Source organism: Siniperca chuatsi, linkage group LG22 (assembly GCF_020085105.1).
Source record: "Siniperca chuatsi isolate FFG_IHB_CAS linkage group LG22, ASM2008510v1, whole genome shotgun sequence".
Lineage (NCBI taxonomy): Eukaryota > Metazoa > Chordata > Actinopteri > Centrarchiformes > Sinipercidae > Siniperca > Siniperca chuatsi.
Genome location: NC_058063.1, coordinates 13,106,144 through 13,128,549, shown reverse-complemented (window position 1 = coordinate 13,128,549; position 22,406 = coordinate 13,106,144). Strand labels below are relative to the sequence as shown.

The 22,406-nt window shown below is 40.2% G+C and overlaps 1 protein-coding gene across 2 annotated transcripts; it reads left to right on the top strand.

Moving 5' to 3' along the window:
• The first annotated feature begins 1,075 nt into the window (after positions 1-1,075).
• Positions 1,076-22,335, top strand: acap1 (ArfGAP with coiled-coil, ankyrin repeat and PH domains 1). Of its 2 annotated transcripts, XM_044184955.1 has the most exons (24): positions 1,076-1,714; positions 4,686-4,743; positions 7,296-7,415; positions 7,732-7,785; positions 7,995-8,053; positions 8,849-9,032; positions 9,756-9,800; positions 10,054-10,149; positions 13,226-13,300; positions 13,477-13,589; positions 13,784-13,835; positions 13,993-14,093; positions 14,260-14,371; positions 14,567-14,775; positions 14,880-14,949; positions 15,140-15,234; positions 17,123-17,316; positions 17,594-17,644; positions 17,851-18,029; positions 18,700-18,809; positions 19,860-19,970; positions 20,061-20,122; positions 21,285-21,331; positions 21,662-21,885. In XM_044184955.1, exons 1-23 carry the CDS (start codon positions 1,662-1,664, stop codon positions 21,326-21,328), a joined length of 2,247 nt encoding a protein of 748 aa, XP_044040890.1. In that variant the 5' UTR covers positions 1,076-1,661; the 3' UTR covers positions 21,329-21,331; positions 21,662-21,885. The 2 variants fall into 2 exon arrangements, with proteins under 2 accessions (XP_044040890.1, XP_044040889.1); XM_044184954.1 differs by lacking the exon at positions 21,285-21,331 and having other exon boundaries at positions 1,078-1,714; positions 21,662-22,335.
• The last annotated feature ends 71 nt before the right edge of the window (positions 22,336-22,406 follow it).

The following is a 22,406-nucleotide window of genomic DNA, read 5'->3' as shown; positions in this document are numbered from 1 at the left end:
AGCCTGCACTGACTGTTTCTGATCAGCGGGGGCACACATCATGTCATAGATAGATTTGTATGTTTGTCCATTGCAACACAACACACAGAAATAACGATCACAGACAGACAAGCCTGTTGATCCACTGTAATTACACTTCCCTGCTCAGCAGTCAACCACAGGCTTCGGGGTGTCTGATTACACCAATCCATGGGATGATGACAAAGGGGAGATGGCTTATATAAGTTGCCCAACACATTAAAATGAGTTGTTTTGTCTTTTTGTAAGACCCGTGAATTACAGAAGACCCTTTCTGCCAGAAAAACAAAACAAATTAATTAAAATTGTTGACTTAGTAAGTCTTAGTTTTGACTTAGTATCTCATAATTTTGGCTTCCCCATAATCTTGATTTAGTATCTGATACTTTGTTATTTAGCGAGTGTTAATTTTTACTTCATAGTTCAGATTTGTGACTTAGTGTCTCGTAAATTTGTCTAAGTCATAATTTTCACTCAGTATATAAAACTTTAACTCACAATCTCATAATTTAGTAAGTCTTAATTTTGATTTACCATGAGTATTCTTATGTATATCATGTGGAATTTTTAATCTATTTTCTCCCCTTTCTTGGCAGGAACGGGCTTCCATAGCCAACGGATTCCTTCGTGGGGTGGCTTTTAGGCTGCCTTCTTCACACCTCAACAAAAGCAAAACAGAAAAGGTTGCCAGACAAGAATACACACCCAGTCTCTCTGCATGTGAAGCGCACACTTCACTGAAACTGAAAAGTGAATACACAAACAGCAACTGGAGAAACCAAAATGAGGGGGAGAACATTTTCATGGCCTACAGTAATATATATAAGAGTCCGATTTTAGGTAATTCAACTTTTCATATGACGCAACCTGATAGATTTAGACTAAAATTTATATTAGAGACTTTTTAGTCTAACCTCTCATTCTGTGCAGTTTCCTACTTCAAAACCACAATTTGCCATGAGTAAGAAACCCGGAAATAGTGAGACTTGAGATGGGGGGTTGGCCCTCGTGTGGGTAGAGAGAGAGAGAGAGAGAGAGAGAGAGAGAGAGAGAGAGAGAGAGAGAGAGAGAGAGAGAGAGAGAGAGAGCAGTACTCCAGTCGGCACCCTTGGGAAGAAACATCCAATCCACCGGCTGCCATCTGATTTGATCGTATTCATTTGGGAATATCGATCCGTATTGATCAATAAGGATACTTTATTCCCGAGGAAACTTTATGCAGCACCCTCTCCACGCACAAGGACTAACCTGCTTTTTTTTAGTCTCCCGGATTCAAAAGGTAATAACGCAACTAACATCTCCCTGCCTTCATTCATAAGTGGTGACAAGTCGTCTTGTGGCTCGGATGTGCGACAGAGGAGGGCAGAGCAGGCACACGGTGTGCCCCTTCAAGAGAGAGGAGTGAACACGAGCTGCGGGAGGAATACAAATTATACTTGTGAAAGAAAACGTCCGACAAGAAGAAGAAGAAGAAGAAGAAGAAGAACAAGAACAATGAGTCGAGCTGCCGATGTGGAGCGTTAAAACCCGAGAAGATTTAGTTTTTCTTGTCCGGCTACTACTGTCCGCTTCCAGTTCCAAAGAGGATTCAAAGAAATACTTTGTAGTGTTTGCGTGTGATCTGCTGCTAACTAAACGCAGGGATGACAGTCAAGCTGGACTTTGAGGAGTGTTTGAAGGACTCTCCGCGCTTCAGGTAAGAGTTCCACCTGTGCTTTAGTACTGATGGTGATGTAGTCAGTGAAAAAGGAGGCCGAAGCTGCAAAACACCAAAAAAAAAAAAAAAAAAAAAAAAGAGTATCTGGCTAGAAAAGGTGGTTGAACCCCATTATACTGATTAAAAAAAACAATACATACTTTCATTATATTCCTTTTTTAAGGGCTATGTTGCAACATTGTCAGGTGGCTTTCCCAAAAGTGACTTTCTCTGCGTGTAAAAGCATTTCATGTTTCTGAATTAGTCCATTTGAACTGCTGATGCTAACTATCAGCAGCCCCTCTGGATCTGTGGTCAAGTCATGTCATGTCACTGCAAGTGCTGGGGTCAGTAAAAGGAATGAGGCACTACATGCAGGCCTGCAGGGCAGAAGACCACTGATCTGAGGTCTGATGCTGCTGCTCTAGGCTGCATTTTGATGTGTCATTGAACCACAGGAAGCTTATATTAGCCCTGCAAAGCCAACATTGTCATTCAACATCTTTCATTAGAAATAAGGGTTTCACATGAATTTCTGTTGATTACACAACTCGTGCCTTTTTCTGATGTGATGTGATGTGTAAGCAAATATCTACTTTCTAGCTCATTTTAAGCCTATAACACCTCATTAAAGACCTCTAAAGTTCCTAACTATGCTGTCATTGTAGCTCTACTGCATGTCAGCTAGAGTCCAGAATCAATTTGCTTTCAACACAGAATCAGCATCTGGTGTAATCAAAAGGGAAGTGTCGCTAAATTGGTTTTGCAAGAAGCTCAAGAGAGAGTCTGGCAGAACTTGGGCGTGCCCTGATAGTTTTTGGCGTCCTGCCTGAGTCACTGGTGGCTGGTGTCATCTCTTCCAGCTGATTTGGCATATTTCAATCCCGAGTCTCAGCCTCTCTTCCACCCTCTCTCTCTCTGTTGCCCGTATTGAATTTACGAGTCTTGTACAGTGGTGGAAAGTTTGAGTTGTGGCAGCTGCAGCGGTGAGGTCTTGTGTCAGGCTGAGAGCAGAGGAAGGAACGAGGGGAAGGAAAGGAGGGAGGGAGGGAGGACGGCTCACACACATAAACACAGTCAATCAAACAGATAAGCAGAGAAAGTGAAGGAAAACGAGAAAAAGAGAAACTGCTCGGGACAGCCACTCAAAATGTGCTGCCTCCTGTTGCTAGGTAACGGTGAGGTGGTAGGGCAACAGGAAGTGAGGCGAGATGTGCAGAGGTGATCAACAGGAGAGACAGGAAGTGTGTTTTCTGTGGGGACAACCACGGCGGAAACTCAGCTTTAGCTGTGTCTCAATTTGCTCTCTTACTCTCTTGCTCTCTCTCGCATGCATCCAAATAATTTGATGCTAATTCAGAGAGAAATGAAAAGGATGTGCCTCTTTAATGAAGGACTCTTTTTATCTTCCTCCCCCAGTGGCCTCCTGTTGGCGTTTTTCATCCTTTCCTCTCCTTTCTTTCCTTCTCCTCCTTAGCTGACTTCTCATTTGGTCGTACGTCAAGAGGACATGACATCAGACTTTGATTCAAACATCCCCGCACTAACAAACACAGAAACACAAACAGTTACTGTCTGACTAGGCCCTCCTCTCTTCTTCCATCTCCACTCAGTCTCGCCTCTTTTTTCTCTTCCTCTGTATCTCTGTACTGTTGGTGGAAGGCAGCGGAAACCACATGGTTGAGCTGTTATGGTATGAGAAGAGACAAGAGGCAGAAAGAGATACCGGCTGTTACGAGCAAAGTAGCCACGCACAGGACTTGTGAAATGCTTTTTTGCACACGTGTGAGAGATGTTTGAGGAGGGCAGCTCAACTAAAGGGTATTATTATGAGCAACGGGCAATAGAGGGCCAATTGTGCAAGCCTACTGATGTACACATAAGCTCTTTTCAAACACACAGACATTTTATCTTAAACTGCACTCAAGAGCTCAGGTTTCGAAAAATACCAAAACATGTCAAATTAGATTACAATGAAGTGATCATAAAAATTAGCTATCAATGCAGCCACGAATGCTGTAGCTTCACTGAAGCATTAAAACCACAAAATATACAGTGTTGTATGTACAGTATATGCCTTTGAAAGCTTGAGGGGAAATGTTGTGGAGACAAATTAGGGTCAAATGATACACTATAAATGAAAAGCTAAAATTTGAAAATTAAAGTTAAGGTACAGGCATTATTTTGAATGCTGAAAACCATAATTATGGAACAAAATTATTTTTAAAAAGTGTAAAAACATGAAAATACGAGTTTTCAATTTAAATACTTTTACCTTTCATTGTTTTATTTAACAGGGACAGTGCACATTGACAAACATTGCTGTAAATGCACCAGAGTTCGTCTGTAGTCCCTGGACAGATGTTACATAGTCACCCTAAAAAAAAAGAATATAAGATTAAAATTTTTAAAAGTTATTGAAAAAGTTTATAAACCCTTAGCGCAAACCCTTAGTAATAAAAAGAGAATATTACTGTTTGTAAAGATATCATTATCTACACTGTTAGCTACAAATTAAGACATGTAGCAGAGAAGCACAATACACAGCACGCATAGCAAGAAAATGGGGAATATTAAAGTTAATCGAAATATGTGCTAAACAAGACAACATTGATGTATAAAATGTCAGAAAATTGTTCAAAAAAAGATTCCTAAACTAGTTAAATTCACAGTGATATAAAAGTGAAAATTCAAGAGGTTTGAAACCTGTGAACATTTGTCATATTTTCTTGATAAACGACTTAACAATTTTTGTCAAATGATTTTCTGTTGTTTGACTAATCAGTTAATTAACTAATCATTTCAGTGCTACCTTTCACTGGATTTCAACTTTTGTCAAATTGACAAAATATGTGGCACTGATTTCTCTCCATAAAATGCAGCACACCGGGGTTCATGTGTAATTTATAGTGACCTTTGACACCAAGCTCTTGCTCGTGTGTGACTTTGTGTATTTTTTTCTGTGTTTCAGAGCTGAAATCGAAGTGGTCCAAAGCGATGTGAGTGAACTTGAGACGCGATTAGACAAGGTGAGATACATGCACCTACACCTACACACACACTTTCAAAAATGTTCCCTCTAACACACACACACACACACACACACACACACACAGGTATCAGTTATTGTCGGACACATGCTTCTCATGTGAAGAGGCAGTGAAGTGAGAGGTGGGTGGCGGTGGTTGGGGTGTTTTTCACCTGACAGCAAGCAGGAAGTAGCTGCAGGTGCTGCTTCCCCATCGTATTGTCCTACAACAGAGAGAACTACTAGTTTGTTCTGCTTCAATACGATAACACACATTTACTATTGCGTGTTTGTGTTGATATGTTACAGTTTCGGATCTATTCATCTGATAGAGAGGTCACATGCTGCGTTTCTGTTCCTTGACGATACCGAATAAGCATGAATTATAATTCCATGTCACTCTGTGCTGTTTTTGACTATGCAGTTCTTTTACAATTTATCAAAAAATAAACATGAAAATATACTAGAAGTCCCAGACAAAGCACTTGGTTCATTTAACTTTCACTGCAAAGAATCATACGAGTGATTTATGTGTCACAACAGGGAGATGCAGAGATTTAGAAAAAACTAGACTAACTGGGTTCAAGCCCTTCAGGCAAGAAGTGCCCTTGAGCCAAAAACTGACGCCTTTCCAGCTCCAGTGTTGCTGAACTCTGACCGTACTATCTAAGAAAGAAAGAGAAAGAGAAATGTTCCTGCTCACATGATTACCGAACGTTTTTACTGCGATATTAGAAGTAAACCTGTTTTTGTTTTTCTTGTCCTGCCATGTTCTGATAGCCTACCGTGCTACATGGTATCATGCTATAACATGCCTGATCTGCAGACAGATTAAAAAAAAGACTTTTGGATAAACATTTAGACCATGGTGGAAGAAATAGCCAGATCCTTTACTGTAGGTAATACCACAGTATAATTATAAAAAATAATCAGTTACAAGTAAAACGTTGTAAAAGTTTTATCAGAAAAATTGACATAGAGAAAAAAAGAAAAAATACTCACCATACTGAGTTATATTGTGTATATTGAGTTATATTATTACATTTTACATTATTGGATTGTTATTACTGATGCATTATCGCACAAGTACCATTTTAATGTTATAGTTGGTCCAGGTCCTACATAGGCCTATTGCTGGACATATGTTTTGTATGTAAAATTTCAAAGGAAGTTGTGACTACAGTTGTCAGATAAAACGTAGTGGAGTAAAAAGTACAAAATGTATTTTGAAAAATACTGGAGTAGAAGTATAAAGTAACATAAAATTGGAAATACTCCTACTACTACCTTCCTACTGTGACATGTCAAAATGTCTTCAGTGGAAAAGGCCTATTGGCCCACTGTGGCTTATCAGATCTATCAGTATCGTTGTAAATGTTGGATAAGCTAAAAGAAACTGTAGGCTCACATCCACACAGGTGTTTTCACTTATTCCTGCTGATTAGACCTCTGCTCCGGTTGAACATAGGCGAAATTGTGCTGGGAATGACAAGGTCATCAAACTCCAAATGACTCAGAAATGTCAGTTACACAGCAATATCTATCTGAAATTTGCCAACATTAGCCACCATAAGCTACTAGCCATACCAGTCACCAACTCTGCAGTTCCCCTTAGCTCTATGAAGCTCTATCGCCTGTTTCTGCTCATTGTTTTGGCTTTACGGTCCACAACATTACTGTTTTGGTTCACTCTCAGCCCTGTCTTCAGGGTCGTTTCCAGGCAAAACGCTCTAAAAACCCATTGTGCACTACAACCAGCTAGCTAGCCTTGTTAGCGACTAGCTGGTGATCATAGTGGAGCATTTAGCTGCTAAAGTGCCATATATTTCCCTCAGGAGTTGGTGGAGACCAAAAACAGAGCTAAAAGAGGAGTGCATTTTGGACTTACATTTGTCAGGTGGCCAGAAACAGAACTCCAAATTAATGCTAAAGTGGCTCCCTGCTGGATGTGTAAATGATACAGTCAATGGTGTTAAAAACTGTTAGCTTACATGACGTTAGCTGTAATAACGTTGTCGATGTTGTGTTTACAGCTTGTTCTACTTCCAAATGGCTAAAAACTAATAATCTAAACTAAAAATAAAAAAGACTTTTTGTGTCAAAATGTAATTTTGTATGGACAGTAACTGTCATCTTGTATATCTGTGAATATTTTGCGTCAGAAACTCTTCATGTGTTTTTGTAGAATAAAATATTGTTGATATATTGTTATCAGATTTATAAAATATAGATATATAAAACCCACTATTCAAAATCAAAATCCAGCCTGTAAGATCCAGTAATGTTCTTGTTCTAATGCAGTTTAATGAGCTCCAGACAGTATTTAACAGAAGCTGGAGGTTATATTCAGCATGCGCAGTGATTGCGCTTGATTAGAATAAACTCTAACTCTGGCTGTTTCATTGCCTTAATGTGTGGACTCCTGGAATAACTCCTCCATTATGTTTAATTATTCATACTGATTATGACTGGCCGTTAGTTACTTCAAGTGTCTCTTGTTTGAGTATTCAGGATAAAAATTTGACTGTGGTGTTGCATGTTTGTGTCATCCAGCTTGTGAAACAATGCCAGGCCATGCTGGAGGCAGGCCGAGTCTACTGCCAGACCAGCAAGAGCTTCGTCAACGGCCTCCGGGAGCTGGGACACCACTGCTCTGGGGACAAGTTGATGGAGGTGAGAGGAGCACAGTGACAAACCAGTCGTCAGGGAGTTATTTATATCCACTCAGATTGTGTCACATTTACTCAAAGAAAGTGTTTGTTTATAACTATAGTACATCTGGAAGGTGGTAGTTTTATGTGATTCATTTAACTGTCAAATTCAGAATAGTTTGTGCACACCTACATGGGTTTCAGTGAGACGAAATGGATTGAATTGAACCTGGGATCACACACTACTAAACAGAGATGGTTGTTGTAGATAAAAAACATGACATTACTGTTAAGATTTGATGAAATGCAGAGTCTAATTTAAGATGTCTGTCCTGCAGGAGTGTTTGGACAAATTTTCCAAAAAGCTGTCTATCATCTTGGACGCACAGGGGGTGAGTCTGTCTGTCTGTCTGGGCCTTTTGACTTGCATTTCAACTTGTCTTTGCACCACCATCTCCATTCCAATCATGACGCTTATCAGCCCCGATGTGTGTTAGTGTGGTCAAACAAGGCTGCAGCACGCTGTTGAACACATTGCATTTGACATTTAACAGTTATCTGTGCTCACTGTATTTGTCTCTGTCCCCTTTCTCCTTTTTAGGAAGTGATTGAGACGACACAGAAGTCAGTCAAGACAAAGCTACAGAACTTTGTCAAAGAGTGAGTGAGCTGCTTTGGTGGCCTTCCCTTCATTTCATATAATTTTTTTGTTTTTGGTGCCTCTCACCCACCAGTAACAGTGTAATTCATACACTCAGCCACCTCCTTCTTGAGACTTCACAGAGTCACTCCCCTGCATGTCTGCCAACCATTAGCACACCACATGAAAAAAAAAATTGAGGCTTATGATCCTTCATTTTCCTTCTCCTTTTACTTTGTCTTGCAGTCTGCTCTTATTAGCGGGAACGATACGGTGGATTAGATGAGAGAGAGGATGTGTCATAGCATGTGACAACAGTGGTTTGCTGGATTTTTAGCCAGTGACACATTTTGAATGTGGTTTAACCCTCTGAGCTCACAGAGTCTGTTATGAATTGGCAGGAATGCACAAGAGCCTATACTGTTCTCTTCAAGTAAGCTTTATTGAATAAAAAAAAAAACATATTAATAATACATGACATAACAACAACTGCATTTACTGCCAATCCCCACCTACACAGTCTGTCAATGTCAAGTCAAGTCAATTTTATTTATATAGCCCAATATCACAAATCACAATTTGCCTCAAGGGGCTTCACAATCTGTACAGCATACAATGCTTAATGGACATCACAGTGCTAATATGCTATGGTGCAGTATAATATATAGTAATATGACAGAAAAATATAATGACAAGAGTCTATTAAAAACATACATAATGTTTATGAAAAAAACAGAAACAGTTAAGACAAAATAAATACAGGAGCAGGACGATCTAATCAAGTGTTCCTCATTTCCTCCCTTCCTGTCTCTCAGGGATGTTCGTCGGTTCAAGGATGTGCGCAAGGAGTTTGAGCGCGGCAGCGAATGTCTGGAGGGGGCGCTGGTGAGGAACGCTCAGGCCCCACGGGGGAAACAACACGAAGTGGAGGAGGCGAGCAATGCTCTGCTCAGCGCACGTAGGGCCTTTCGGTCTGAGGCCCTGGATTACGTCCTGGAGGTGAGAAAGAATGCTGGATGAAGTAAAAATCTTACTTTTTCATTTTTATCTTGGCCCATTGAAAGACTGAATCTCTTAATGTAATGGAGACTCTCACACCTGCACTTTATCTTACCAGGAACTGCACTTTATTTAGCTCTCTATATTTGGCATTGGTCTTAATCTTATCTTTCACTTTTTTATGTTAAGTTTTATTTTTTGCTTGCTCTGCTGCTGTTTCTAGTTTTTCTTTGTACATTATTTATTTATATATGTACTTTATGTTTTATTGCTTTTATGTCCTTGACTATTAATTGTTGCTGTTTATTGTCATCAGTGTATGCTTGTGACCCGTGTGTTCATGCATGCATGCAAACCAAATTTCCTCTGGGATAATAATAATAAAGTTGGAGTATTAATTCATTAACCTGCACTTGTGTGTGCATAAGAACTTACAGGTTCCACTTCAACATCGACAACATATGTGAGAAAACAAATGTACCAGTCAGCCAAAAGATGTTCAAAGGGAAAAACCAGTCTCATAAGTAGTGCATCCAGGTACCAGAAGCAGCCTGGATAAAATATACAACAACACGTCTGATTATAGTTGTGCTTTTGCTGTTTTGAATGATAACAGGTTTGCCATGGGGCTTCTCTCCAAGCTTGTGGTTTAACTGGCCAGTGAGTTTTTTTGGCGATGGAAATATGAACACTGTCTCTAACCATTGCTTCCTTTTGTTGCAGATTAATGTCATTGAGGCCAAGAAGAAGACAGACATTCTGATGGCAGTGAGTTCATGTTGACCTATTTTAAGTTTATTTTGTTGCTTTTGTAAATATGTGGTGTCTACATCTTTAAAAATGTGGACTGTACTGAAAGCATGTAATCGCAGAGGGGGAAGCCCCCTCCAATGTCTGACAGAAGATTTTGCCCTTGCTGTACTCTGTGTCCTAATGCCCTTTGGCTGGATTTGCTCAGGATATCTTGTTAAAAATGTTAAGGTAAGAGTTCTTGTCAATGCTTTCTCATGCTTCCTGTCAGATGCTGTCGCTGATGGAGGCCCAGGCCCAGTTCTTCCAACATGGCCACCAGTCTCTGTCAGAACTGGACGAGTATCGACGAAAACTGAATGAAGAGGTAATTGCTTGTTAGAGCCAGACTGATTTCATTTCCTTTGTTACAATTGTATTTGCACCAAAAATCTTGTAGCATTCATATGAGAAGAAGGCGTTCAATGACAGAACTGGTTCTGCACGAATACTAACTAAATAAATAACAGCTGGGCAGGAAAAATAAATATTTAGCCTGACAAAGTCTTGTATTGAGTGCTTGGTAAGAGTCTAAGAAAAGGAAAATTGTCAATATGTTCTTAGTGAATATAGCAGCCTAAAGATGTTGCAAGCAGGACTTTAGCCTTTTTGTCATGTCAACTAGATAGGTGAATCTAAGTGTATCATGTGGTAACAACAGGCCATAATTACAGATACTATTCTTTGCTATAAATGGATATTATCTTGAGATATAAATTATTAGTTGTGAAAAAATAAAAAACACAAAATTCACCAAATTAAAAAAGTTTGACATTTAGCAAAATACACTTATTTGCTTTCTTGCTGAGAGTTATTGTAATATTAGATGAGAAGATTGATACCACTTTCAAGTCTGTATGCTAACCATGGAGCTAGAGCTAGGAAGTGATTAGCTTAGCTTAGCTCAGCAAAAAGACAAGACATGAAAGCAAGGGGAAACAGCTATCCTAGGGTTTAAAGTTTAAAAATATACCTATTACTAATTATTAAAATGTAGAAGTACTTCAGACATAACAAGGCTAGCTATTTCCCCCTGCTTCCAGTCTTTATGCTAAGCTAGGCTAATTGACTCTTGGCTCTCACTTCATACTTAATGTACAAACATAAGATTGATATTGATCTTCTCATCAAACTCTAGCACATTTCCCAAATTGTCAAACTCATCTTTTAACCAAGTCTGAATTCTGTTGAATACTGCTGCACAAGAGAACTTCCCATGTGGCCATTAGAGTTGTCACATGACCTGAAAATCCTGTGTTCAAAGAAATATGGACTGATTACTGCTGGCACAATGTGATGAAAGGCAGCTGCAGTGATATATATTAGATTTTAGCAGTGAGAAATGAGAGGAAGGCATTTGAAAGAAAATAAAAAGAGACATAACAGCTCAAAGATCAAGATGTCCAGCTGCTAATGCGAAACAAATAAACATTTGTTTTAACCAACTGTTCAGTTGCTCTCAAACCTAAAGAGAGTAATTGGTTATGGACAAACCAGTTAAGGATATCCTGTGGAGTTGTCAATACTATCTCACCTCAAGCTCCATTAGTAGCTGCTCTGGAGCTTTCAATTGTATCACATGGTGGATCGTTTGCCTCCTCTAGCCTCTAACAATTATTCAAATTAAACAATCGGAGAGATTTTGATGGGGCACAAGCAAAAATCTTGGTAATCACTGCTCTAAGTAATGGATTTCATTAGTGTCAGTTAGTGGCAGTAATCCATCATAAAGGCGCCAGTTAAAGAGAAGATGACCACAATGCAGGTTTCAAACATTCAAAAAGACTTATTTTGGCTTAGGGGTATTTGAGATTTTGGTAAGACAAGTGGAATGTAAACAAAAACATGTTTATGTACAATAAGCCACATGGTTCCCTTAATCATGGCACCCAAAATGTTGTATGGGTAAGCTGCATCAGATGAGTTCTTGGTATCTTTCTAAGGGGGCAGGTCCGAGGAGTCACAAGATGATATCACACTTTCATTGTGACAGGAAAAAGTGAGCAACAACAGGAAATATTTCACATGTCTGTATGTGTGTTTCATGTTCTTATATTCCAGTGGGGACTTTAACCTGAATGCACACAAACCCATGGGGACAAAAATTGAGGTCCCCACGGGCAGAGACTGCTTTTTGAGGGTTAAGACTTGGTTTTAGGGTACAGGTTACAAATAGGTTAAACGTGTGTGTGTGTGTGTGTGTGTGTGCGTGTGCGTGTGCGTGTGTTACTTCCTGCTGTTTAACTGTCCAAACTGGCAAAAAAAACATCAAGCACCATCAACCTTGAATATAAGCTGTATTAATGTGTGAGTGTTTTTGCTAAATGAAAAGAATTTAAAACAGGAAATTAATTTGTCAGCCTTCACTGGCCAAATCAAACCACAACAAAGCTCTTCCTGTTTCAACAGGAAATGATAGGAACGAGATTAAGCAGATGAGAGAGAGACACTGAGGATTAATATACTGAACAGACTCTCTACAAGAGAAATCACCAGTGTTGCTCCTTAGTTTGGCACAGGATGTAGGAAGAGGTTCAACACTTCCTAATTCCTGTTTCCTGAAGAGCAAAGTCTGCAGGAGTGATAACCTACTCTGAACTTCATCTCTCTCTATTTCTGTCTTTCTCACAGAGGCAAACATGTTAGAGAGGAAAGGAAAAGGAAAAAGGCTGGAAAGATGTCCTTCAGTACAGTGAATAGACAGAAAAGACAGGATAAATAGGCATGGACAGAAAAGAGAGAAACATGTACATAAACCACAGTCCATGCATTTTTTTTACAGGTTTTAAAACACTTATCTTTAAAGAAGTGAAACCTTTCAACAACTGTCTTTTAATTACATTTCCAACTGGGTATCCGACTGTTGTCTTCTCTTCTTTTAGTTTAAAGCTAATATTTTCTCATTTCTAAAACTCTTCCCATTTTTTTTAATTTTTTTACCCATTTTACCATTTTTGGTTTTTTTAGTCTCACCAAAAGCATTTAAATTCACATTTTGCTCTGGTATTATATTGTATAGGAATTTCATGTATTATATTTAGTTAAGGATTGGTTAATGTAAAAGTGTAGAATAGCTCAGAATAGCTTGTGTTATAAATGTTAGACTGGATTTTAAGCTTCAGTGTTGGTAATTAGCCAGCTGATGTGTCATTGAGCAAAGCACTTAATCACTTTCTTTTTCACTTGGCCGACTTGAGTAAAACTGCAAATCAGTTAATGCATCCGAAAGCTTAATATATTATACATAAGAGCTCTTTAAAACCCTTGATGTTGGTATCCTGAAGAAAGCTTCATTGAATGAAATGCATTATGAGAGTTATTATGAGTGGAATAATATACATCTTTTAAAAATCAATACTTGGGTCTGGAAAATGAACTCTGTGTGTCTGTTTCTGTTTTAACAGCACACTCAATTTGTCCTAAACTCTGCCCGGGAGAAGAGGGACATGGAGCAAAGACACGCTGCAATTAAGAAAAAGGTAATTTACAAAAATGAACACTTTTACATATATAAATCTCTTAGAAATGTTTTAAACGCTACAAAGAAAAACCCTACAAGAATAGGCCCGTAACTGATAAACAATGCTACAAAACTTTTAACTATAGCTTTCAAATTCATTTCAGTGACACTAAGTGACTTCTTAAATATTTCTAGGATGTGTCCTACGATGACTCCATCATGGATTTCAATGCTGACGCAGCTAACGGGATCGCCATGGAGGGATACCTCTATAAGAGAGCCAGCAACGCCTTCAAGACCTGGAGCAGGTACAAGTTTATCTCAGCCGCACTTCAGCCGTCTTTGCACTTCTCTCCCTCCATACATCTCACTGAAGGGACTCAAATGTCCACTGGATTGGGAAATAGTTTATAAACTGTGTGCTGTGTGTGTCTACAGAACAATGATTCTAAAGGCTTAATCTTTGACCTTATGACCTTTTCATATTCTTTCTCCACTCCAGGCGTTGGTTTTCAATTCAAAAAAATCAGCTTGTGTATCAGAAGAAATTCAAGGTACATTTTAAATAAATGTCTGTTTTAAAAATGAGATCTTCTTAAAAGGCTTGAATAGCCAAACATAGAACAAAGAGCTCTATGAAAACACACAAATGTACATAATAACATGCACACGATCTGACCTGCATGTTTTTCCTGTCTGTGTCTCTCTCAGGACCAGCCTACAGTTGTGGTGGAGGACTTGCGTCTTTGCACAGTCAAACCCAGCGCTGAAAATGAGAGACGATTTTGCTTTGAAGTGGTCTCCCCGTCAAAGTGAGTGTGTGTGGGCGCACATGTTTATGCATTCATGCATACGTGTATTAAAGCGATGGTGGTGCAATTTCATTAGTGTTAAGTGTGTGGATGAGAGCGTCCTGCAGGGGGGGGAATTTCTCATGTACTTAAAAATGAGACGATCACACTGTGTGTGTGTGTTTAGGAGCTGTTTGTTGCAGGCGGACTCGGAAAGGCAGCAGCAGGCGTGGGTTAGCGCTGTTCAAAACAGCATCGCCTCAGCCTTTCAGGAGCGCAGAGAAGACCCACACAGCCCAGTAAGACTACACACACACACACACACACACACACACACACACACACACACACAGTACACACACATTATCTTCTATATCTGCATTCTCCAGTGGGAGTTTAATCCGAGGAGATGCAGAGGAAGTTGTGTGCCTTTGTGCGTCTCCTCATTCCTGTATTTGTGTGTGTGTGTGTGTGTGTGTGTGTGTGGTTATCAGAGACAGCGCTGCAGCTCGGTGTCGGTGAGCAGTTTGGGAGGAGGGGGAGGAGGAGGAGTGGATCAGGAGAAAGAGGGCTGCAAGGCGCTGGAGGAGGTTCAGGCGATCCCGGGGAACAAGCAGTGCTGCGACTGCGGGGAGCCCGGTCCTGATTGGGCCTCCATCAACCTGGGTATCACGCTTTGTATCGTCTGCTCAGGAATACACAGGTACACACACACACACACACACACACACACACACACACACACACACACACGCGCGCACACACTTGGCTTGAAACCTTAGCTTTAATTGTTTCCTTCTCTAACAGGAGCCTGGGAGTCCATTTCTCCAAAGTACGCTCCCTCACTCTCGACTCGTGGGAGCCAGAGCTCATTAAGGTAATTTAACCTTTTAACTGCAGCAGCTACACAACCTCATTATTACCTTTTTCGTGTTAACAAAAAGTTCCACTGACTATAATGATTATGCAATGCATTATGTAATAGTTTACTTTAAATAAACACTCCAGATAGAGCAACTAGCACTGAAATAAATTCACATTTTTCCTTATTTCTTTGCTTCCTTTAGTTAATGTGTGAATTAGGAAACACAGTAATCAACAGGATCTACGAGGCCCGGATTGATGAGATCACCATCAAGAAGCCCCACCCCTCCAGTCCGAGGTACAAACAATCAACACTAGCTAACGTACACACATTAAAGGGGCATCCCACTGATATTACATGATAGAAAGTACTAATTCTGTGAAAACAGTTGTATAATGTCTTATGTGGCTCTGGAGGAGCAGTCACAGATAATGACCCCGGTGATGTCATCAGGGGTATCTTGGCTTTGGCTTCAGGCTTAACATTTTTATTATAAAGTCTACTTTAGAAAGTAGGGCATGGAGATGCTTTTGGTTGAATTGTGAGAAATGTAGGACCCAGGAGCTTGAACCATACAAGATGAGAGGGTATTTTTGCCTCTGCTGCTTGGATTTTGACTTACTTTAATGTGTCTCTCTCGAGTCTCCTAAGTATGTGGAAGTGCGATACTAAATCAGTGGAGTTCCCCTTTAAGTCAGGAGAAACACACCTGATTTATTTGGAAATTAAAGAAGGAACAAAGAAAGAAAGACAATGTATTATTTCTTATTTTCTGTCAACAGTCTGAGACTTTGTTTCCCTTGAGCCAGATTTTCCCAGAAGTTCCTCAAATGAAGATGTGGCCTAAATAATAATAATAAAGGAGAATAAAAGATAAATAATTAAAGGAAGCCACACTTTCATTTGCACAGTTAAGCCATGACTGCTGGAAAATCTTACTGAAAGAAAACCAAATATGCTAAAAAGGAAAAATAAATTCTGCTGAATGGAAAATCAATCCTGATGTGAAAGCAAAAGACAAAATGAATCATATGGAATTAAACACACATTTATAGAGGTTTACAATTTCTTTGTGCATTCTATGTATTTAATCATGTATTAATGCATTCATTTATTTATTATTCAACTGATTTGGATTTTCATTTTCATTTTACTTGTTTGCCTGTTTGCAAATAAGTCATGTTTGGTCCTCCATAATGAGACAATAATACACACCCGTATTACAAACATTTCTTCGAAAGATTTTCAAGAATCATTTATCAAGCTGTTGATCCAACATGACTGTAAGTGTAGCTGCAAAAACACACTCTTCATCTCCTCCTGCTGTTAGATTGACAACATTACATAAAGGTTTAATTCTGCCTGTGGACGGTATATTTGTCCATTGATTGAAGACTGACTGACACCTCTGAGTGAGAGTGGATCGGCTCCAGCTCTCCACAGCTCTGAGAAGGTTCATGTGTGTTGAGAAGTTTTAAATAATGTACCCTCTGCAAAGATCTATGTGGTCTACAGATGATCATGTCTGCAGCATACAACTCTCTTTAGACTTATTTTTTGACTTCCTCTTTTCTCCTCTCTGTTGTGTCGCAGCAGACAGGAAGTGCCACAGGTACACGATACAGATGGTTAACGTCGTGACTAATGCGCCCTCCGGAAACTTGCCGTGAGGCTGCATGCTTTCTGCAGCATGAGCTTTCAGTCTTGTCTTGTCTGGGCTTACATTATTTTTAATTCTACTCCCTTTTGGAATATTACTTTTTTGTAGTGTATATATTTTGTCTTTTTCCAGTCACATATTGACAGCTCAAATGCCCTATAGCACGGATTTGATAAACATGGATTTAACTGCTTTTAAGCGGTAGAAAGCTTACATTTGTGCTGTAGGCACTTTGAGGCACTTTGAGCCTAAATAGACGTCTTTTTAACCAAATTTATGACTTCATTAAAAGACACTGAGTGCCTCAGGGACATGTGTTGTGCATTCTTGTCTCACAGCTGCACAAGCGAGTCAAACTGAGAACAAGTAAAGCCAGAAACATAGTGACAAATGCAGCCCCGCATGTCTGCTTCTTTTGTTTTGTACATTGTGTCGTTTTGTGAGAGAAGATTGCTGAAGAAGTACAACTTGCCTCCGTCTCTTGTATTCTTTCTCTCTTTCTAATCTGTCATTTCTGTCCCTCAGAGGAGACAAGGAGTCATGGATCCGATCAAAGTATGTTGAAAAGAAGTTTATCCAAAAGTTGCCCGAGACGGGCAGGAACCCCCTGCTGAGGCGATCCAGCGCCAGGAGAAACCGAGCAACCACGCAAGACCGGACCGGACCTCGACCACCGCTCAAACCCAAACCAAACCGAGCCACTCTGCCTCGGGTCACAGGTAAATACAGATGGAAACCAGTGGGCTTTTAAAGGTCTAATAACTCAGCTGGTTGCTTGCTTGTTATCTAGTTCATCACTCACTCCTGCTGATGTCAACAAAACACACACACACACAATCCCCAAAGTTTGCGAAGGGCCTAGTCTGCTGTATATTATGTGTGCTGTTGCAGTCAGCAGGATGAACCACTAATCGTGTGTGTCTCTCTCTCTCTCTCTCTCTCTCTCTCTCTCTCTCTCTCTCTCTCTCTCTCTCTCTCTCTCTCTCGTTCCCTCAGGGCTGAGCCCCAGTGACCTTGTCCAAAAGAACAATACAGGCTTTCACAAAGGTAAGATCACACACACACACGCTGATGCACACATCTGACCTGACAACAAAAACAAGCTGGTACAATGTGTTAAACATGGACTGTTAAACTAGAACATATTGAAAGTGTCACACCACATTAAATCTATTCAATTGAGCCTCCACAGGAGGAAAAAACTTCATTTTCCTTTTGACAAAAAGGAAAACTTAACCCTCTGCTCCCCTCAGATGTGGAGGAGGAGGAAGAAGAGGATCTCAGCGGACTTCACCCTGGGGCGCTGCTGTACCGGTCGGCAGCCCTGCAGAACTTCCCTGTCATGGCTGACGCTTTGGCTCATGGAGCTGACGTCAACTGGGTCAACGTGGCCGAGGAGTCCAGCACGCCACTGATACAGGCCGTCTCAGCAGTAAGCAGAGCATTAAATCTGCCATTAAATTTGATGTTAATATTGATGGTTCCCAGAGGATGAATCATGATGACTTAGATGACCTTCCGACCTCTCCTTTAGCCCTGCCATCAGCAACATTTTGGTCAATGAAAAAGTATCTCAAACTGGATTTTTAGAGAAAATTGTTGTGAATATTCAAGGTCCCAAGAGGATGAATCCTAAAGATTTATTTTACCCCTTGGCCATTCCTCTAGCAACAACATCAGGCCATTGTACACGAGCAAAACCAAAGATCTAACAGCAAATGAAACTGAAATTTTCTTAACACATTCATGCTCCCCAAGACGATGAACTGTTCCCATTATGGACACTAAATGAGCTTTCCTGTAGCATCACCCTCAGGTCATAATATAATGTATGACAAAATATATAATAATTGACATGAAATTTGCTTCCCAGGGGAATAAACAGGATACATTTTAAATTTTTAGCCCCATGACTGGTAAGGCTTGAAGACCAGATGGACCAGACCTTTGCAGCCTTCAGGGGCCACTAGTGTGGCTTTATACATTTAGTCTTGATGTGTTAACCTCTTTGGACAAGGTGATAGTAGGGAGAGGGTCATGTAGGTCGTGCGTAAGTAAAAAATATATAGATGGCAGCTCATGTGTTCCTGTTTCCTTCGCAGAATGCCCTGGCAGCTTGCGAGTTCCTGCTGCAGAACGGTGCTAACGTCAACCAGGCGGACAGCAACGGGAGAGGACCGCTTCACCACGGCACCATTCTGGGTCACACTGGGTAGGGCACACTGCCGCGCACACACACACACACACACACACACACACACACACAGACACACACACTGTCACACATACATAACAGTCCCATTTCATAGTAAAATTGCCAGCACGCTGACAAAAAATGTAGAGGAGGCAAACAAAATCAATTTATTCCATGTGTAAAAGGTAACAAAAAAAAATGTAACGTAACAAAAAACTTAAAAAAAAAAAAAGATACACATACAAATGCAAACAATATTACAGCAACAAAATTAGACACTGACACTGGTCAGTTTCTCAGGCAGAAATGCAAGTGCAGAAAAATAAACAGATTACTTCATATACACACACTCAAAGAAAATCTATTTAGGCCTTCAGGCACAGTGCCCAGAACCATTAACAAAGCTAAATAGATTCACCCTGTTTGCCCAAATGAGATTCTTGTGTTGTGTGTAGTGGGAAATCTCAGCACAATGGAAGTAAATGAATTGAAACAAAATACAAAAGAGTCTCTTAAAGAGCTGCAAGCAAGCTGGAATCACAAAGTTAAGACTTTGTACAGCTCGACTTTTAAAGAAATCTTTAAGCATCTTTGTGCGGTTGACATGATTTATAGGTATTAATGTCAGATGTTTAAAGCAGTGCAAAGTTGCCCACTGTAGCTTTACAGCAACATTTCTCTTAAGTAATCTTTGCCAAATGAACGTGGCTGTTTATTTGGTAAACTGAGAGGAAGAAAATGCAGATAACATGGAGCCCATTATTTCACTGAGTCCTACCTGAATCTGTGGTGCTTATCAGAAAGTTAAGGCAGAATCTGGCCCTAATCTCATCTGGCCGGGGTCAGGTTGCAGACTTCTGCAGCATAATCTGTCATAATTCAAGAGAAAGTCTTATTATTACAGTACATGCAAGAACAAGGTTTCAAGTAGAAAGTTATTTAGACAAATTTACATGTTCAGGGGTTACCTGGCTGTCAGGTTTTTGTTTTGACTTGGATGTCAATACCCTATGGTACGCACACACACACACTCTCTCACACTCTTTATGTGTCTCTTTGCTTTCCCAGGTTGGTTTGTCTCTTCTTGAAGCGAGGAGCGGACTACAACGCCAGAGACAAGAACCAGAAAGACCCCATAACTATCGCGGTGGACACAGCCAACGCTGACATCGTTACTTTGTGAGTATTTGAGACAAGAAAAAATCTCTTACATGACGATGTAAACCAGTTAACAACAGCAGCTTTACTAACTGCTCTTCCCCTTTTCAGGCTGCGGATCGCCAAGATGAACAAGGAGATGCGGGAGATGGACGGAGCGTTCGGCCAATCAGGTCACTCGGGGGGGCAGGGATCTGGGGGTTCATTGGGCGGGACTGGAGGTGGGCTGGCCCACACCAGGAAGAGCCTCCAGGCCATAAAGAACCATATAAGTGGCTGGGCTCTTGGGGGGCAGAATGATTAGTGGGGATAAAAAATCAGCCCAGGACAAGAGACAGGCAGTGTGACTGGAATGAGCTTGTTTTTTTGGTCATAAGCTAAAAGGGAAAATATAATTAAATTTAGACATGTTTTTGTCAAGTTGTTAAGCATCAGAAATCACTGGTTTTGCAGTGTCCTGTGATGTTTATCTGCAGCGTCTGCCTCCCACACAGGAAACATGCATCATCATTTCTAAGATGAAAAAGAAGGAAAATTTCCTTTATTGAGAAAGCATAAAATCCAATTCCTGTAAAGCAAGAAAGAGCCAGAACACACGGTACAACAATATAAAGGCAGGGTTAGGGCTAGAGTCCACATTGCACTTTGAATTATAAACGCACATCATGTTGCACTTTGAAACCCACAAAATCTCCAAATACCTGAGAGCGCTACATGTGGGTGTTTCCAATGTTTCGCTGTTGTATAACTGAAGTTTAAGAAAATGTATATAAACATAATGGACCTATATCAGGCCTATTCTTTCTGATGTTGTATATTTGGGATATTTTTATATACAGTATGTACAGTGTTCTGGCTTTGTCTCCATGTATATTGGACTCTTTTTCAGTCCACTTATGTAAGCTAAATTCAATGTTGGGTTTGGTTCTCAAGGATGAATTTTTTCTCCCACTATTCTGTGAATAGTGATGCAGTTTGAACTCTGTCATATATTACATGTTTGTATTTATCAGAATTTCAAAAAGAGCTCTGTGCTGTAACTCTTGAGCTTAAGGTTAGCAGCGGGTTTTTGTTTGTGTTTTGTCATTTGGCTCCTTTTCAAGCTGCAAAGTCCATTCTTTCATGATTGTCCTTCAGTCGACATCAAGGCTTTTCTTAAGTTTCTTGCGTACGCTGTTTAGAATCATGGTTTCACTCATGAAGGAATGGAAAACGTGATGCTTTTGTCTGCTTGAAACAACTGCTGGTCAGTATTTGACGTGCTGTGCTTTATCACTGTGTGTCTTTGTCGTGTGCACTCGTGTGTCCTTGCCTTCTGCCCACTGAGATGTCCAGCTGGTCTCAACTGCTTGTGCAGTGTGCCACCTACTGCATACTGAGAGGTAAAGTGCATGTGCATGTCCTAATTTGTGTTTATTTGTTCAGTTGCATGCTTCTTGCTTTAGGGCTACAACTCTAAATGTGTTCAGGAAATAGTTGGTGGAGTCTCCAAAGTGATGTAGCTTTTTGATGAAAGATGTTATGGTTCAAACGCAGCTGTGCCTCATTATAATAGAGGATGTGCTCCGAAAGAAAGCCGAGAATTAAAATCCAGAAGAGATGGCATTAATTTGAAAATGGATTCTTAAGCTTAACAGCTTTTAAGAGTTGCAGTACTCTTAAAAAGAAACGTTAAGGCTCATGTCTTCTTCTTCTTCTCTGGTCTTTTCCAGGTGATGAAACCTACCAGGACATCTTCAGAGACTTTTCACACATGGCCTCAAACAACCCCGAGAAGCTCAAACGCCGCAGTGCAGACCCCAAAACTTAACCAGCTGTTGCCTCCTCTTCACCACTGCTGTACAATGCCACATTTCACGCTTCAGGCCTGCATACTTTCAAACATCCACACATGTATAGAAAGCATGCTAGTATCCAACTCACAGGCATGCAGACACACACATTCATTTCCCCTGGCTACCTGCCACATGTTCAGTCATAGCTCAGCTGGTGTTGACTTCTGAGGGGATGAATGCTCCAAACAGTGAATTCTTTGTGTGAACACGTCAGAGCAGAACAATTGTGTCCAAGTGGGAACACTGGAACAGCTTTATGAGACCAGCCTGAGGTGTCTTTATGTGTAGCAGAACACCATCACTCTGCCAAGGTTTCCTAATTAAATCCGTTTTTTTTTTTTAAGCTAAAAGGGCTGTTTTTATGTTCCTCTGCCATTTCTATTGAATTGTTACATGAAAAAGAAGTGAAAATGTTTGTTGGAAATGGACAAAACTGATGAAGATTTTTTAGATTTGGGACATTTTTAGCCACTGTTCATGTCTGTTTTGTTAAACTGTGTTAGGTACTTGAGATTTGTATCATGATCAAATAAACCGCAAAACAAAATTTACTTTTAAGTGTGTTTAAGTTTTAAACAGTAATTACAAGTCTTGGTTCATCTTTTTAATGACAGTGTGCATT

Excerpts from the sequence above, each read along its gene's own strand:
- acap1 (XM_044184954.1), top strand. The coding sequence starts at position 1,662 with ATGACAGTCAAGCTGGACTTTGAGGAGTGTTTGAAGGACTCTCCGCGC. Across the intron at positions 1,715-4,685 it reads AAGGACTCTCCGCGCTTCAG|AGCTGAAATCGAAGTGGTCC; the intron begins GTAAGAGTTCCA and ends TCTGTGTTTCAG. Across the intron at positions 9,801-10,053 it reads AGACAGACATTCTGATGGCA|ATGCTGTCGCTGATGGAGGC; the intron begins GTGAGTTCATGT and ends GCTTCCTGTCAG.